At 31.2% G+C, this 18,919-nt stretch overlaps 1 protein-coding gene across 1 annotated transcript in view; it reads left to right on the plus strand.

Annotated features, from left to right (window-relative positions):
* Positions 1-18,919, plus strand: part of LOC118197676 (protein Skeletor, isoforms B/C-like) — a 138,490-nt gene that overhangs the window by 40,278 nt on the left and 79,293 nt on the right. Inside the window, exons 4-7 of the mRNA XM_035369209.2 lie at positions 857-965; positions 7,513-7,678; positions 13,171-13,243; positions 18,168-18,354. Of these exons, the coding sequence (XP_035225100.1) occupies positions 857-965; positions 7,513-7,678; positions 13,171-13,243; positions 18,168-18,354 (535 nt within the window). The remainder of the gene's footprint in view (positions 1-856; positions 966-7,512; positions 7,679-13,170; positions 13,244-18,167; positions 18,355-18,919) is intronic.

Raw genomic sequence — 18,919 nt, forward strand, 5'->3', positions numbered from 1 at the left:
TTAAAAACCTAAACATGGCTAAAATATATGGACTGGTTTGTGTTGAGCTGCCATCTACTATAAATAAAGAAGGTTCAGAGTAACTTATAAATATTTCTTCATTCATTTTTTATGAGCGTATAAAAGGAAATTTTAAGGTGTGTCCAGACCGGACACACTGTGCCACAAAGAGTTAAGAGTCTGATTTTAAATCTGTTAAAAATGGGAACTTTGGAAATGGGGCTATATAATGGAAATGGGACTTTGTAAGGGTTAAGTTGCAGTTCATCAAGTCAAAGGTTGCTAGTCATAATAATTTATTTACGATTAACAGCAATATTATTGTAAAGTAATGTTGTTATTAACCATAAATAAGTTATTACTTTTAATTTCTGGCGACACGCACTATACAGATAACATAGTCCTTAAAAAATATCACAATGATATATTCTTACCAAAAGAAAAGAAAATCATGTTAAACATATAGCAGTCTTAGCAAGGTCGAATTTTAAACTTTATGCAATTGACCTTAATATGGAACGATGTAGTGAGATCAGAATTAAAATCAGAAGAGCTGAGAGCAAGTAGAGAAAATAATTATAATTCAACGGATTAATATTAAGAATTATTTGTATCTTGACCATGCTTTTACACTAACTTATTACTGCAATTTTCTGAATCATAGAATTATATAATTTAATAATGAAAATTATGTTTCCTTTTGCATACAATGAAGAAATTAATTTATAAATATAATACAAACACTTAATTTATTCGTTCCCTAAGCATATTTTATGAAGATAATTTTAGCAACCAGCCACGCTTTCGTGGTGCATTCTACTTGCAAATTTAATTTCAATTTTGTTACTTTTCACAGGAAAACGCCTCTGAAGGAATACAGAAACAAAGACATACTTTTACGGCTGCCTGCCGGAAAAACTCTCAGGAACATAAATTGGATCTCAGTTTGGTGTCGCAAATTTAGTGTAAGTAACTAGGTGTTCTTAATTTAAAGCTCCTAGCATCTTTTAAACATATCTTGCATTCTCCTGGGAGCTCCTATCACCCTTTAATTCGATTATCTAAGGTATACGCAAATTGTTTCTGTTCCTGACATGAGTTTGTAAAAAATGCAAGCATTTGATTTTGATATTTTTGAGAAAAATATTTAGTTAGTTCAAAGATGGTATCATAGCAAAATTTTCATAAGCCATCGTTAGTGCAAGGAAGACGTAACTTCTGAGCATTAGGATTATGTAATAACGGCAGAGCAATATAGGGCTATCTGCCTAAGGGGAAGGATGCCTTCGTGGATGAATTTGAAGGAAACCTGGCTTGCATACACGTTATACATGCGGAAAACTACAAGAAAGCCCATGCAACCAGCTCGCTCGCGGGAATTCGAACCCCGGACCGAACTACCAGTGTTCAGCAACTTTACCGCTCGGCCGCTGATGGGCCTGAGCATACTGAAGACTGAACTCGAATACTTAATAGTAGCGAAAGTCATGACGGCTGTATGCCTAAGGAATGAGATGCCTTCAGTGAGGAGTTTCTAAAGAAAACTGGCTTGTATTTACGCTATATGTAAGGGAAATCGCAAAACTACATGCAGCTAGCTCGTTCGCAGAGACCCTGGCTAAACTACCAGAGTCCAGTGATTTAATCCGCTCAGCTGCTGGTGGGTTATTGATAGAAATAAGATAGAAATTTAAAAATGTTTCCCAAAGTTTAATAACAAATTTGAAATTTATTTATATGCAGTATTTTCTTACACACTCGGACTTATGCAAAATTACAGTATGAGTTCAATAATTTCAATTTTCACTTGATATGGATGTATTGATGAGGTTATAAGGTATTTCTCCCGCCTTCCTAGCGTGCCTTCGTGGTGTAGTGGTCTGCACGCTGGGCCGGTATTCCAAGGGTCCGTGGTTCGATTCCCGGCGAAGGCGTTGCTAATTTTTCAACTTGCCTATTTCTAAAAAATACTTAATGTCTCTACAAGGTTAATAACATTAAATTTTTAATAGAATTTCAGAATTAGAAAAAGAAACGGGGAAATAAAATTGATAACGATTGAATTCAACTCTGAAAAATAAACCATTGTAAGGAATAACTACAAATGAAATATTTGTGGAGCTTTTAATCTCGATTAAAAATTTTTGCAGACTGTTTTCACAGAGCCATTTGAAACATTTCATAAAAGTTAGCAAATAAATGAAGTTATATAAGAAAATTTCGCCGATGTAATAGGATCATGTCATTCTGAAACAGGAAAAAAAAAAAAAAAAAAAAAAAAAAGTAGGTGAAAATAGTTCTTCTGGAAGAGCGAACGTTAGAATAAAGAAAAACGGCAACGTTGTTGCCTTTTCTAATGACTGAGAGGCATTTCTATAATCTGAAGCTTCACATTTCTTTTCGATTTTAGCAAATTTACACCACTAATAACACTAAATCCGGTATTTTGGAAGAATTATACAGACAGTTACACGCATTCTCTAATCTAGTATACATACTTTGAACATTTTCTAAGTTTATCTTCTATAAACCTAAATGATCTACCTAAAATTCCCACAAATCTTTTCAAATGAAATTTTATTCTTAATTCGGCGAATGGATTTTTTTCTAAAATATTATAACGCAAAGGAAAATTTAAGTTATTAAAATCCTATTACGAATGTTCAAGTCTGATTATTTTAAATTACATTTAATTCTAGTGTTCCAGGGAGGTCAAAGAGCTCAAGAAAATCGAGATCATCTCTGTCTGTCTGTCTGTTCGACTGACAACCATTAACTAGGCCGTCGTCTGCTCTAAAAGCAAAACGGTCCCCAACTGCCCCCGGGATCGACGACTTCTCTGATGGGTAATTCTAGATCAGTCTCGTTTCCCATTTGTGAGATGATAAATATTTTCATTAGACAGTGTTCATGATTACGTGCTGCAGTTGATGGATCGGGAGATGTTTTTACCACTTTCGGCGAAGGAGGTTCTGAAAGTGGTGTCGACCGGGTCGCTGTCCGACCCACTTATTCTGTTCCCCCCTTTCCCCAGGAAGTGCATTTAATTACTGCCAGAGGAATTACTTGATTTGTGGTTGAATTAATCGCTTGAGTTGAGTGAAATCAAGTCATTTGCCTGAAACTAATACACTCTAGATTAAAGCGGATCTGATTCAATGAATTTATTACAGAAACGGAATTAAGTATTATTGAATCCCAAATTAAGGACCCTTAATCAATAAAAATGGATTAAACTTTTTAAATATGGCACAGTAAACTGAAGCAAGTTCCTGAAAAACATTTTTTTTTTTTTTTTTTTTTTTTTTTTTCATTTCTTAACGTTGACTGAGTGTAAAAAATTGACATTTCAAACTTTAGAAAATATTTCGCAAATTATATAAACGTCTCAAGATATTATTAGCCGAAAGGGCTCTGGCCCAGTTAGGCTATTAATTTCGTTTTGGAATTTTGAGTCAAAAATTTTAAAAGTCTGAATCACTTTTCAAATTGTTTCCACCAAATATTATCGCCCTGTATTATATTTAAAGAAATTAAATAATGAAGAATCTGCATAAATGTGTGTATGTCTCTCGCATTGTGATAAAACAACGGTGCCTAGAGCATCCAATTTTGAATAACTTATGTCTCCACCCGAATATGGGCATCTGGAAGCCCAAATTTGGAATTTGGAATTTCTTTTATTATCTATTTCATATTTTCTAAGGCACTTATAAGTTTTTATTTAAGAGACTCAACGATTTTAAAGCAAACAATAGCAACACTGTACGAAAAAAAAAATTGCATTTTTATCTCCAGCGCGCTAGACTGTGTATCAGAAATTCTGAAGATATGCTCTTTTAAAATTATTTTGCGATATTACTATTGAATTGAATTTTATGGTTTAAGTGCGTAAAACATGATATTTAATAGCTAAAGGTAATATACTAAACGTTAAAAAAGTCTCTTTAGGCGTAATATAAAATCTGAAAACTTGCAGATTTGTTAATTGTTATTTTTTAATTTTTTGATGACAGAAAACCATTCAAAGCCATTTGATGGCAAGCTGATGAGAGAAGGCAGATATCAGCGCCTAAAGGCCCAATTTGGAGCCTCGTCTAAGGCACATTTGTGACGCTAGTGTTAATCCAGAATGCGGCACTTGAAATTCGTCAACACTAAAAGTTTTTAGATAAGCTGTTGGAAGAAGGATAGATGCCAATTTTTCTAGCCCCTCACATGATCAATTAATTAGGACCGCTGAATACTGATATTTCGACCCGGTTCGAATCCAAGCAAACTGGCTAGCTTCTTGAGTGGCTTTCGGGGTTTTCCTCGTATATAACGCGAATCCGTGCAAATTTCTGTCAGAAATTTCTTTACGAAGGCACCCTTTTCTTTGACAAACATTCAATGTATGTTTTCGCCATACTCAAAATAATCTTACTTGATCTTATGATATTTTAGATCGAAACTGTGATGCAGTTAGGTACATTTTTGCTATTACAATTAGCGCTGAAATTTTTTAATTAAAGTTAATAACAAAGACCTTAAGTCATGATTTTCCCCAAGATTTGCCTATGCGATTATACATATATGTACATTACATAAGAATACGTGTAATGTCGAAAGAACAGGCTGAAGATAAGCCTAAATGTAACAAACTTATTAAGTTAGGTGAGTTAAAAGAGGTTAATTTAGGATGCCATATTAAAATGTTTAATCTAAATACGTTAGTAAATGATGGATTCAACGACAACTGTAAAAATAAAATGGTGAGGATTTGACTAAGTGGGAGAAAAACAATTTAAAAATAAGCTTAAAAACGATAAAACAAATGCTTTTAAGACAGCTTCTGATCTCTCTTTCCGTATGTTAATTCAACGCCTAATTTTAAAATTGAACAATAACATATTCAAAATTTAATTCTTACACTTGATCTCAGCATGTGTACGAATACAGCTGCTGAGTAGAGATCAGTGTTTTTCAAACTGTAACGCTTATAAGATGTTATGAAGTCGGGTAAATTAAAAATTAATTAAAAAAACACAGTAATAACTAACGACAGCAATAAATTAAAAAAAAGACAGAAATAACTTAACAGTTTCTTTCTTTCTTCTTTATTTTGGAAAAACAAATACAGTTCTTTAGATACGAAATAAAAATGAATAAGGCCTTATAATAGGGCAAAGATATGTGAACAGATAGTTGCATATGTTATTAATAAACAGCATCGTATGTTTAGTAAATGTGGTAGTGGTGGCAGTATTTCAAGGTACATTAGAAATAGAGACGAGGCGAATTACACGTTTCTCGAATCCAAATAAAAACACTAAAAGGTACTCGAATCTTTCGAATATTGGAGAAAGTTGAACGGCTTTGAATCTTCCGATTTCTGTATGAGAGGAAATTTCGAAGGAGAGAGGAAGAGAAGGAAAAAAAAGTTTAACATTATTTTAAGTTAATTCAAAATTAAAAATTTGCATTTAATAAAAACATTTAAAAATACATTTTTAATAATATATCAGTTCGCTGTAATGCCTATTTTTAATCTGTGTTGCATTAATGAAAAGAAAATAATTGAATTAGGCCATGTCTGCGAGTTTGTGCTTCTTTATGCATCATCTGTCTAGTAGGACGCTAGCAACTGTCCCAAGTTATCACGCACACACATATATATTTATATTATATTAAATTGTGGTTGTAAGGTATATAACAGAGGACTTAATGATCCATAAGTTTTGCCATGACTTTTATAACTTGTTCCAAAAGGAAGTTTAACTAATAAAATGAAACCTAAATCCACAAATTTATATGATTAAAATTATAAAACATTAAAATCTTGACCCTTTAAAATTAAAAAATAAATAAATAAAAAATCTGAAAGGTTTTAGATTTTAAATAATGTCCAAAGGGGCGTTTTTTTAACATGTTGTGTCTAACGTATTTTAAACATTTTTTTAACATGTTACCTTTATTTATTAAATATCACGTTCTTCGCAATTAAACCATAAAATTCAGTTCAAGAGCAATATTGCAAGATAATTTTAAATTGAGCATAACTTTAGAATTTCCGATACTCAGTGTCACGCGTTGGAATTAAAAATGTCTTTTCTGTGCAACGTTGCCATCGCTCGCTTTCAAATCCTTGAGTTTGTTAATCAAAAATTCGTTAAAGATTTACAAAATATGAAATCGATAATAAAACAAATTCCAAATTTCAAAATTGGGCTTCCACATGTCTCCATTCGCAGTAGGATTACGTCATTCAAAATTCGATGGCTCTAGGTACCGTTGTTTTATCACAATGAGAAAAATAGACATACATTTATGCAAAATTTTCATTACTTAATTTCTTCAAATATAATGCAGGACTCTAACATTTGGTGACAACAGTTTGAAAAGTGAAACGGGCATTTATAGTGAACCAACGCAAAACTGAAAAACGAAAACAGCACTCCTTCAGGGACTAAAGCCCCTTTGGAATAATAACAATGTTTCAGAAACATTGCTTTAATCAGTGAAGAGCTAAGTGTGAAAAAAAGGTAAAATCTTTATTAAATTTTTTCGGTAAGTGCCTAAGTGACAAGCGTCGAGTTGTTGGAATAAGTCTCCACTGGAATTACAAGTTGAGTTTCATCAGAATTTCGATGCATGGAATTTTTATGTTTTATGCAGCACTTAAATTAATTAAATTTAAATCTTTAATATACCCCAGTATTTTCCTTTATTTGGTCTCATTTTGAGTATAGCAATATTGTTCTGTATCGATGAAACGTGGGCATATGAAATATGTTTGTATTAAAATGATAATCTAAAATGAAAGAGATAAGTCGTGTTTCACAGAAAATAATATCAATATTTAAAATGAGTACAGAAAGGAATACAAAATATATTAAACAGAGTAAAAATATCTCATAATAATAATACTCCCACATTTCCTGATATCTCATGATCATACCTAAATAATTTACTATAACGCTTAAATTTTCGTATTTCTTTAGTTTTCTAACTGGAATATTACAAAATATAAACTGAAAAATACTTTGAATATATATATATATATAAACTAATATTTGACAAATATGATATTATTATATTTCTCAGAAGATGAGTTTTGTAGTCTGAGTCGAACTTCATAACATTTATTAATAAATTAAATAAACTGTGTAGAACATCAATTTATACAAATATAAGTTATTATATATATATATATATATATATATATATTTAATAATTTTCATGAATAAATGCATTTCACAAATAAAATTTTAATAAATTATTCTCCAGAGATGATGTAAGTGATAAATTAGTTACTGTGGGTAAGGAATTAAAATTGTTTTTCTCATGTTCCTATGGTGTAAATGCGAGATAGTTATTCAAACGTTTATGTTCATCTCCCAGCTAAGTATTTGCTTTTACAATTATTCCTTTTTCATCAAATTTACTTTTTTCTTCGTAACTTTAAAAGAGGACAAAAATAGTTTTCCTTGTTAGATTTTCAAAATTCATATTTTTCTTTATTTATTTCAGGCCAATTTTGGAGAAATCTTCATCCCTGAAAACTTGCTCATTCCTCAGCCCGTTGAAATTGGTCGCATTCCTACCAAAGAACACGGAGTTTCTTCAGGACCTGTGATGGTTGTAGACACTCAGACATTATTAGTTCCAGAATTCACATACGATGGCTTAGGACCTGGTAATTTTGTAGAGTTTTCCCTCATAATATCATACATGCAATTTTATTAAGATGATAAAAGATTAAAATTTTGTCAGCTTTCGAAGTTAGTATATGCTATTCGTTCTTCCTTTTACTAAATGTATTGAAAAAACATGAATTCATTTTAGATTAGTAGATATTATTCTTATCGTAATGATAAAAATTAGCACCTTAAATTTAAGTAATGGGGTTAGATGAAAGCCTTTGTTAAACGTAAATGTTTCCTGCCTTTATAAATGCAAAAATTTATAAAATAAATAAAATTTATAAATTTTATATTAAAATTTAAAAATTTACGAAATCGTTAACCCTTAATTTGCTATAGCAGAGTTTCTTAAACTGTGGGTCGCGACCCCATGGTGGTCGCGGGACGTACAGTAGGGATTCGCCAAAAATTTTAACTGTTTTGATATTTCTTTAACTTATTATAATAATTTTACAATTACCAAATATTTTACACAACGTATCTGAAAATAGATAAAGATAAGACAATACACACAAAGAAAAAACGAAAACGTTTCGATGTATTCTTTTTATAATATAAAAGTTCATTTTACTTGCTTTTACGTGACGCTGTGATTTCGTCTGTTACTTATTTAAAATTTTCACATTGTTCTATGTCTTAAAATTAGGGATTAAAGTTAATGACCTAAAACTGCAATAGTATATTACAGTACGAGTGAAGCAATTGACAATTTCACTCACGCGTGTGTCGGATTTGCGCAATGTTTACGGGGTTGACGAAATTTTCGTAAATATTATAGGGGGTTCCTGGGGTCGCGAAAAAAATCTCAGTGATAAAAAGGGGTAGGGACTGAAAAAAGTTTAAGAAACTCTGTGTTATGTTGAATAATAAGCTTAAGTATTTGAAATTTCATTATCGAAAATTTTAATTAAAATAATAATTAAAGCAGTGAAATATTTTTCCATATTTACTATTAAAATAATTCTAAATGTGTACATTGATTAAAAAAAGAAATTTACTATCGAATCGCTCAGTGTGTACATTGATTAAAAAAATAAAAAAAAAAAAAAAAAGAGAGAGAGAGAGAGATTTGCTATCGAGGCTCTCAGTATAGCGCTTTAGAGAAACATCTTTTATTGTTTAAATAATGTGGAAGTATTCATAATTATCTGATAAATGTATCATAAAGTAATTACTTCATTTAAAATTATTTCAATCAGATAGACCATTGAACTAAACTTACATCATCAGCTATCATTAAGGCCAATAGTACACTCATTAGACCTTGGTATGGCGCAGTGCAGTTAATTTAGGTAGAACGTTATAATAAAAAGTTAACCGAAAAAAATCGTATGTATGCTTAAACTTTCATTGTTAACTTAGTGAGATATGCCGATCTATAAAAAATACATTTTTTTTCCTCAAAAGTGAATTAAAAAATTGTAAGGAGGATCCGGGTTAACTGAATCTGTAGCTAAATAAAAGTTTGTCCGCCAAATAAACAGTACCTTCTTCGCTTAAGTTTAGTACAGTAAAAGTAAAATATCTCATGTGGACACCACATAACTCCCTTGTATGGCCTATCAAATTATACACATTTTTTGCTGCATTTCATTTAAACTTATTTTCTCAAATTTCATTAGGGATATATTTTTCATTCAGTCAACTCAGTTCTCAATAAGCGGGGAGGCAAAAATACATAAAAACTCAAAACATCGTCATTAAAAATTGCAAAATTCAGAAAACCCATAAAACACCAAATACAATAAAAAACAATTCAATTTTTTTACAATTAAAATCAGAGTTTCTACACAAAATCAAGCAATTCGGCCAGCGTGCAGGTAGACAGATTTTTCGGTGCACAAAACTGAAATTTTTCTTTTGGTTCCACTCGGCAAAAGCACACTGAAGTTGGTGCACGAAACTGATTTAATTCACTATTCTCACTAAGGGGTCCAAATGTAAACAGATGGCTATTTAGGCTTAGTGGCACATAAATAACATTTAAATTGTTGATAATTCTACAACTATTTCATGCAGATTACCTGAAGGCATAAAACTTTGACCGGAATATTAGAACAGCACAATTCAATCACTTTTAAAACAAAAAATCCGCAATTTACCAACATGTAAGAATAAAAGTACTATGCTCACCGAACCAGATAACAGTATGCGTGTATATGCATACGCACACATTATATACTTTTCGTGCGGCTGATTGCAACCAAAAACGGACGTGTAATGGCAAACTACATGTTATGTTAAACGGACAACAACATGTTATGTTAAACAACTACATTTTATGTTAACAACTACATGCAGTGTTAAACGGAGGCAGTTCCCTATAAAGAAATTCAACGTTCTGTGGCTGCTCGTTATTGAGTTATGCGAGCTACATCTATACCTATGATATGTACATCTATACGTACGTACATACATACGTCCCCCCAATTTTTTTTCTGAATCCAGTTTAAATATTTTTACAAACCTTTTTGGAAAAAAAAAAAAAAAAGAGTCTTTTATTCTATCCCAGTCTAATCCAGTTTAAATATTTTTACAAACCTTTTTGGAAAAAAAAAAAAAAAAAAAAAAAAAGAGTCTTTTATTCTATCCCCACGTACAGACGTCATGCAAAAACATTGCTCAAATGGTTTCGAAAGCGGCCAAAATGGATATTTTCGCTGAAACATGATACCCGAAATTTTTCGTGATTACAGTTCTTCCTTTACTTCCTTACAAAATTATACGTTCATTTCTTTATAAGTGAAACTAAGATAATTGCGCAGTTGCACTTTAAATAGTTTGTGCTTTTAATCAAATAAGAAAATTATTGTTAATTTTTGTCAAAACAAATGTACTTTAATGGAAATAGAAAATATTTTGTTCCTTCTAATTACATAATTTTTAATAAAACTAATCAAGATAAAACAAAGAAATTCAATTCCTTTACATGTTTTACAATAAAGACATAGTTCGCCTACAGAATGAAAGACAAGACAGTTAGTTATATGCATATTTCAGTAATCCGAATGATCGTTGGTTCTAATTAGTGTGGGTAATTCTACCTGTGCGTATTTAAAATTTGTTAAGCATTTTTCTAGAGTTTTACTACGATAGGCTGATTAAATAAAAATTAAATCTGGCAACATGACAAAAGCGTGACTTCCTTGTTTTTTATTACTGGATTGAATATCATAAGGAAAGAAAATATTCCAAGGTCACGCTTCTAAATATTCCTAAATGATACCGGAAAAGAATATCTCTTTCTTTCTCCCGGAAGAATAGATTAATCATAGCAACTGAGAGAAACTTGATAAAAATTCAGGAAAAGTTAAAGTTTTTTTTTTTTTTTTTTTTTTTTTTTTTTTAAATCATTAACCGAGGTTGAACTTGCCATCATTCATCCACTTTGGCTGAGTTTTGCTATCGTCTGTTAAATGTTTTCCTCTTCCGCGTAACAAAGGTTAGCGATCTTGACCCGGGATCTATCTAGTTGCTTATGAATTTCTTGAAACAAAACAAGAAAGAGGCAGGCGCTAGATGTGTTATTGGTGATATACAAAGTGCTAATTTTATCATATTCGTGAAAATTACTTCATTTTTTTTTTTTTTTGAGGTCGTTATATTTCATTACCTTAGTCGAAATTTTATCTTTCCGTATACAGCATACGCTTCGGTAAATATTGCCATTTCATAATCTTTTGATTTTTAATTTATTATTTTCTTTGCCTAGCAGGTTATTAGCGCTCAGATGTTGCCATTCGAATCGCGTAAGGTCTATTGATTTATCTTTCAAACCTTACACGTTGCTAGCTAACTGAGAAATTTAAAAACTATATACGTACTTATTATTATTATTATTTATGTGCTCCGCTTTGAGCCACTATACGGAAGGGAGAGACGCCTTCGTGGAAGACTTTCTAAAGGAAACTGGCTCCTATTAACACGTTACACATGATGAAAATCACAAAAACGCCCATGTAGACAGCCTGTTCGCGGGTTTCGAACCTCGGAACGAACTACCAGTGTTCAGGGATTTTACCTCTCGCTGGTGAGCCTTATATACGTACTTTTGTGAATACATTTTACCTGTTTTAGTAACACCTCAGAGAAGGAACTTACTGCTTTCGCTATGCTAGTTTTATATAAAATATCACGTATTACGATTTGAGTTGTACGAAATATTTGTTGCAAGTCTCTTGACGCCGAGTTTCTTTATAACGGGAAAATACCTTGTAATTTTTTTTGGGGGTGGGTGTCAGATTTTATATTATATGCATACAGGACTATTGTTATCCCAAGAGGCAAGATTTTTAATTTCCACACTGTTTAAAGCAAAAATCTTTCAGAATGTTGCCATTCGATAGCATGAAATTTTTATTTTTCAAATTATAACTATAGTTGCTTAAAATCTAATCGCTATCTAAACAATAGCTGGATTTCTTTGTAATTTCTATCTTTATTTTACTTTTAATATCTAGTTGATAACCCTCAAAATGTATCAAACTAGTAACTTTTATGAATATTTACACGATTGTGGTAAACAAAAGATGTTCTTAACATCATATACAACATAATATTTGTTTGGATTTCCTTTCATGCGAAACAAATGAATTCGGTTTATAAAATTCAGTGATATTGACATCCAGATGTAAATATGCATTAGAAAGACACTTGCCCCCTTTAGCAATTGCGGTATGGAACCAACAGCGATAGACTTGGACCCGAGCCCGAAACCTAGAAAAGGCATGGATGTTTTAAGTGTATGTATTTTGAGACATGAAGATATAAAATACAACAAAACACATTTCTAGACTAAAGTCACTTCGAGAAAGTGGTGGTAAGGAAAGAAGAAGGCAGATCATCGGATCCGCCTTTTGATCAATTATTCTTCAAAATTGAGACGGTGTTAGGCAAATATTCTAAAGTGTCCAAGGCACCCCTCATCGCTTAGTTGTGATAAAATTCGCGGATTTGATCTAACGATAGGTTCAAATTAGTGGTGTTACACACAACATCAGCAGAAAGACACATTCAAATTGCTTGAATTTTTAAATTGTATAATTATATCTTGAGCTTCTCAGCGTAATCGCTTACGTTGAATAAGTACACAACACCATGAAACGGAAGCTGAATTCATCCATTCTGAATTTTATACAGATTAAAAAGAAATCCTTTTACGTGTAAATTATTCATGTCATGGACGGTTCATCATACAAATTAACGATCTATTCAATAAGGATTTTTCTTAAATTTCGAGGCAAATTTAATTATCTGGCTTTTAATTATCGGAATCTGCTGGACCACAAAGTCGTTAATTAGTGCTGTCTTTGAAAGTGAAAGTAGTTGTAGACAATCTAAAAGAATAATGCATCATTCTCTTTTAATCAACTTTATGAAAAGTAATATTGCAAAGGAAATTACTTTGCGAGGGATGATATTTTGTTTTTTAAGGAAAGCCTGAGTTTCGGATTAAGATGTAATTAAATAATGTTATTGTTTTCAGCCGCCTACTGGTGGGTGTCACGTGGAGCTCGACAACACCCGAGAGGTCTCAGATTACCAGATGAGCATGGAAGGTAAAATTTGATTAATGATTTTCTTTGTCTTTCTTTGATTAAAATAACCATTTTCTTTGGTTTTACTTATTAAGATCTGTAATCGAATTCAAAAGAATAGAAATATGTTTGAAGGAAAATGCGTTTTTAATTTTTGAAGAATGAAAATATGTTTTTAAACTGAAAGACAATTAAGCTCTAAAGAAAACTACTTCTGTACAAGATTGTTTTGAAGGCTGCAATAGCTATGAAAAAAGAATATCAAACATTTTAAAAGTCTGAAAATCAAAATTTATGTTTTAGGTACGAAAAACCTTTAATTGTTCGTTTATCACAAAGGTAAAAGACTAGAATTCTGTCTAAAAATATTAACATCATAAAAAGATTGAGTAATAAATGAATTTAAATATGTAACTTTATAAAAAAATTACATTTTAGTTGATTACTTGGATGTTATTTGCAAAAACCTTTCCCTGTTTGGCTGGCGGAAGTGTTCGTCGCCGTTGCTTTACTTTAATGTCATGTGCTGCCATCTATGGCAGATAAAGTAAACGAAATAAATTAACAACATTTTTATTCAAAAACCGCTAACTTAGTTCCAATAGTAGAGCCTTTTAAAATTCATATCTTCTCAAGGAAGCAGAAATATTTGAAAATGGATTTCACGTTTTATGCAGTAATGTTTTTTAAGCATATTATTACGTTACGCTATCTTTATATTATTACTTTTCGAATATAAAAATAAGCCTGGCAAAATTTAAATTTTAGGTTTTAGTGTTTTTCAGCATAAATGGATTATTCTAAAAGCGAGCCGCAAATCGGAATAATCTAATTGATTGCATCTCGAGCAACAGACGTTAAAAATATCGCTGTTATTTTTAACGAACTTCTTTTAATAAATAAATGTCAAGATTTATTCTTCAGCCTTGAAAGTACTTTCTCCCATTCACTTTCAGTAGAAGTGTGACACAGGCACACATTAAGGATTCTAGGTGCACTTTATTTAATGCACACACACACATTAAGGATTAACACATTAAGGATTCTAGATGCATTTAATTTAATTTCTCCCATTAAGTTTCATTAGAAGTGTGACACAGGCACACATTAAGGATTCTACATGCATTTAATTTAAGCACTTGAAAGATTTTGGTGCCCTCAGATAAATTTTTTTGTAAATTTTTGTTTTTCACACGTTTATATCTTAGCTTATTTGTATCATACAATGCATGGTAAAATCGGCAAATTTTGTGTTGCCTCCTTTCCTAAACTTCTAAGGACCTTTTTGTGGATGCCCTAAGCAAGTGCTTATTTCGCCCGCTTCCTGGCGATGCATTCCGCTCGAAAAAAAAAAAAAAAAAAAAAAAAAAAAAAAAAAAATCAATGACAGAGATTTTGTCTCTATTTTTAAAGCTTTTATAATCGTCTTTACTCATGAATTAGATAGGCTAATTCTGTGCACTATAGCACAACACTTTTGTTTAATATAATTTTGTTATTTTTATCGAAGGAAATTTTAGTGCACGTCATTAAGGGGATTTAAAAATTAGTTTTTTAATTTTTTGTGTTTTCAACAAGAAATTTTATACATATACATATTATAACATCAGTTTATAAAATATATGTTCAAAATTTTAATTTATTTTAAATTAAAAAATTAAACAGATAATTAATTAAGACAATAACACGGGCTCACCAGCGGCCGAGCGGTAAAGTCGCTGAACACTGGTAGTTCGGTCCGAGGTTCGAATCTCGCGAACGGGCTGGCTGCATGGGCGTTTTCGTGGTTTTCCCCATGTGTAACGTGTATACGAGCCAGTTTTTCTTAGAAGGTCCTCCACGAAGGCATCCCTCCCCTTAGGCAGATAGCCCTAGTGTGCTTTGCCATAGTTAAATACACACACACACAATAACACGCCGAACAAATACTAATTCAGAAGTCAAACAACAAAAATCAGCGTTATATTTTCACAGTTTCGATGGTTTTACCGAACCACCATCCTCAGCTGCGAAAGCGCCACAGCTGAGGATGGTGCTTCTTTGGCGTAGTGATGCCATTCGCAACACCCTTTTTGTCTAGTTATAAATTTATATTCGTATACTTACAAACAATATCCAAGGTATATTTACGATGATATATTTACAAAGGCATATTTTAAACCAGGTGTATATTTACAAACATGGGTCCAGAGGGTTTTTCAGAGATTTTGCATTTAAATGCTTTTTGAACAAATCGTAAATACTTGATTCACTTGAGGAATGAATTTAAAATTCATTTCGACAGCAGTATCACAAAATATTTAAAAAGAGCATATCTTTAGACTTTCCGATACACAGTCTGCCGGCTGGAGATAATTTTTTTTCCCCGTCCAGTGTTGCCATTCTTCGCTATGAAATCGTTGAGTTTGTTAATCTAAAATTCTTTAATGTCTAACGAAATATGAAATACATAATAAAACAAATTCCAAAGTCTCATATTTGGTGGAGGATTATGTTATTCAAACTTCGATGGCTCTAGGTACCGTTCTTTTAACACAATCCGAGAACACATACATATATTTATGATTATTCTTCATTAATTAATTTCTTTAAATATAGCGCAGGGTTCTAATATTTGAAAAGTAAAACGTCGTTTTATAGTGGACGACACAAAATGCCAAAACGAAATTAAGAACTTTTCTGGGCAAACTGCCACTTTGGGATAATAAAGTAAACGTGCGGAATGTGATAAATTTGGTCACATGGCGCTTTTAAGTAAAAATATGTAAAATTTGAATCATTGTACTAGACTTTTAGGGTTAAACCAAAAATGAGAAAAATTGCATTTATTAGCTAAATTAATTAATTAAAATAGACCATTGTGTTCATATAATTAGTATTATCACCTGATATATGGCTAAAAATTCGATAATCCCGCACATGTGAGACTTAAATGATGCAATATTATTAGATTAAAATTGTGTAACATCCAAAAACTGGACTAAAATTTTTATAGTGATGCTTCTCGAAAGCGTGCTTTATGAATTGTTCGAAAGAAAACATTCACCTGTTTTCAAAACCTCAAAGCGGTCGGTTTTTACATAATCAATATTGCTATCTTCGACATAATTTTGATTAATGGCATTCTACTAGCATTTTCTTCAGGCCTTTTTTTTTTTGCGTTGTATTTTTTATATATTTTTAAGCAACAGCAGTATTAAAATTTTTATCTTGCCTGTTGAATTGAGATTCGAAAACCTTGACGCTGCAATCAGACTTTGAGCAAACGAGCTCCTACATTTGCATTAACGTACTAAATAATTCCAACATTCATATGTTGCGGGAATATATTATACTATTCCTGTGAATATTTAGTCATAAGCTTCAGTTTTTTTTTTTTTTTAATTGACAATATCATCAAGGTCTAAAAACATTCTAAGTAAAAAAAAAAAAAAAAAAAAAAAAAATTGAAATAACCATAAAAGAAATAAGCCATACTAAAACAAGAAATTGCGAACAAACGATTAAACGATCGTAGATCGTATCGGAAGTGCTGAATCATTGAAAAGCGAATTATCGAACTGTTACAGTATCGCCGTCTGAAAATTCGCGAATGGTATGCAAAATATATTATGCATATAAATTTCCGAACGCAGATAAAAAAAAAGGTAGTTTTTGCATTCTAGCGCCTTCTTTGACTATTTTCAATTTTTTTTTTTTTTTTCCTTAAATCTGAAAGAGATTTAGTAAGCAAAATGTTTTCAAAGGGCACGTACAAAATTTAAAAAATTACATATTTTTAGCCCAGAAAGGTATTTTGTTTTGGCGTTTCATTGTAAACGGCGTTTCACTTTTCAAATTGTTGCCACCAAATATTATCGCCTCGTATTATATTTAAAGAAATTAAATAATGTAGAATGTGCACAAATCTATGTAAGTGTTTTACATTGTGATAAAATAACGGTACATAGAGCCATCAAATTTTGAATAACGTACGTCTCCACCCGAATATGGCAGCTAGAAGCCCAAATTTTAAATTTGTTTTAGTATCTGTTTCATATTTTGTAAAGCATTTATGAGTTTTTTATTAACAAACTCAACGATTTCAAAGCGAGCAATGGCAACACTGTACGAAAAATAAAAGTTTTTTATCTCCAGTGCGCGAGACTGTGTATGGGAAATTCTAATGATATGCTCTTTTTAAATTATTTTGTAATATTGCTGTGGAATTGAATTTTATGGTTTAAGTGCGAAGTATATGATATTTAATAAATAAAGGTAACACGCAAGACATTAAAAAAAGTCCCTTTGGGCGTAATATAAAACCTGGAAACTTTCAGAATTTTCGTTTTTATTTATTTTATATAAAATCATGTGACTGAAAGCCTACTTTTATGTTACTTTATTAAATCAGAAGCATCGATCTATGGCAAGCTGTCAAAATAAATATAGAATATTTTTCAATTATATATATCTCCGTTTACTACACGTGCAGCTCAGATTTTTTTTCAGGTTCTCGCTTCATTTAAACTGACACTTCATTGGCAATTTTGATTTCAAATCTCGTCTTTCCTGAAAACCCCACGAATTTCGTTTAATACAAGAATAACTAAAAATTTTGTGATTGTGAAAAAAAAAAAAAAAAAAAAAATTATTATTTTTTTAACAAATTTAACTAAAACTGAAGAGTTTTAATTTTTTTATTTATTTTATCTTTAATTGTTCGTATATGTTTCCAGAAAAATAGCTCAAAGCTTTCGATTAGTCAGTATGTTTACGCTTTAGATAACGTTATTAAACAATCGTATAAATAAATAATCGATTTTATTTCACGGATATTATTATGTTAAATAAAGTTACCCGTGTCATTTCTTAATTCTTTAATGTTGTTTCTGATGATTAGATAAAAATGATTTCTCTGAATTTTCTGAAATGACTTCTAACGGGAAATATGGATTTTTTTCAGTTACGCCCCGTTGCCAAAATACACTGGAAAAACAGTAGTCATTACTCTGCCAGAGGACTATACCATCTATGATTTTGATTGGTTCGGAGTATGGTGCGATGAAGCAAGAGTTGATTTTGGAAGTGTAGCTCTACCACAGAATATTGTCGTTCCACCTTCTCCACGTTCCCTAGGAATTGAATTAGAGGTAAATTTTTTATATTTCTAAATTATATAATAATACTAATGTAACGAAAAATTAAATGGAGTAAATACTATAACAGATGTGGCTAGCATTACTATTATTTTAAGAAGATTTCACTAAAAAATTCTGGCTTCTTTTCAGCCTCATAAAAGTAAATTTTCTGTTTTTTCAGACACTGAGATCACGTTTTTCCTTTAAAATTCAGTTGTGTTTATTTATCTGTTACTGTGATTAATAATAGCTTTTATAAGGGATACTTGGTCCTTTCTATCTTCGTGAATATTATTATGTACATTATGTATTATTAAACATATTGAGAAGCCGCATGAATATTACATACTATTATTTAAATGTTTTAGAACTGCTAAAAATGTAATTGTACCGGTTAATAATACAGGTCTGCCAATGTACCGGTGAATAAAAGTTTCCTCCTATTATCAGAAGGGAATTAATTTTTTCTTGCTGATGTTAAAATAATAGCTGATTCCCTAAAGCTCGTCATTTCTTTCCAATATTCCAATATATAGCATAGCTACATATAATTATATAAAGATAAAAATTACTATAA

This window comes from Stegodyphus dumicola, chromosome 5 (assembly GCF_044657685.1).
Source record: "Stegodyphus dumicola isolate Sdum_Otavi_A_Nest chromosome 5, ASM4465768v1".
In the NCBI taxonomy this organism is placed as follows: Eukaryota; Metazoa; Arthropoda; class Arachnida; order Araneae; family Eresidae; genus Stegodyphus; species Stegodyphus dumicola.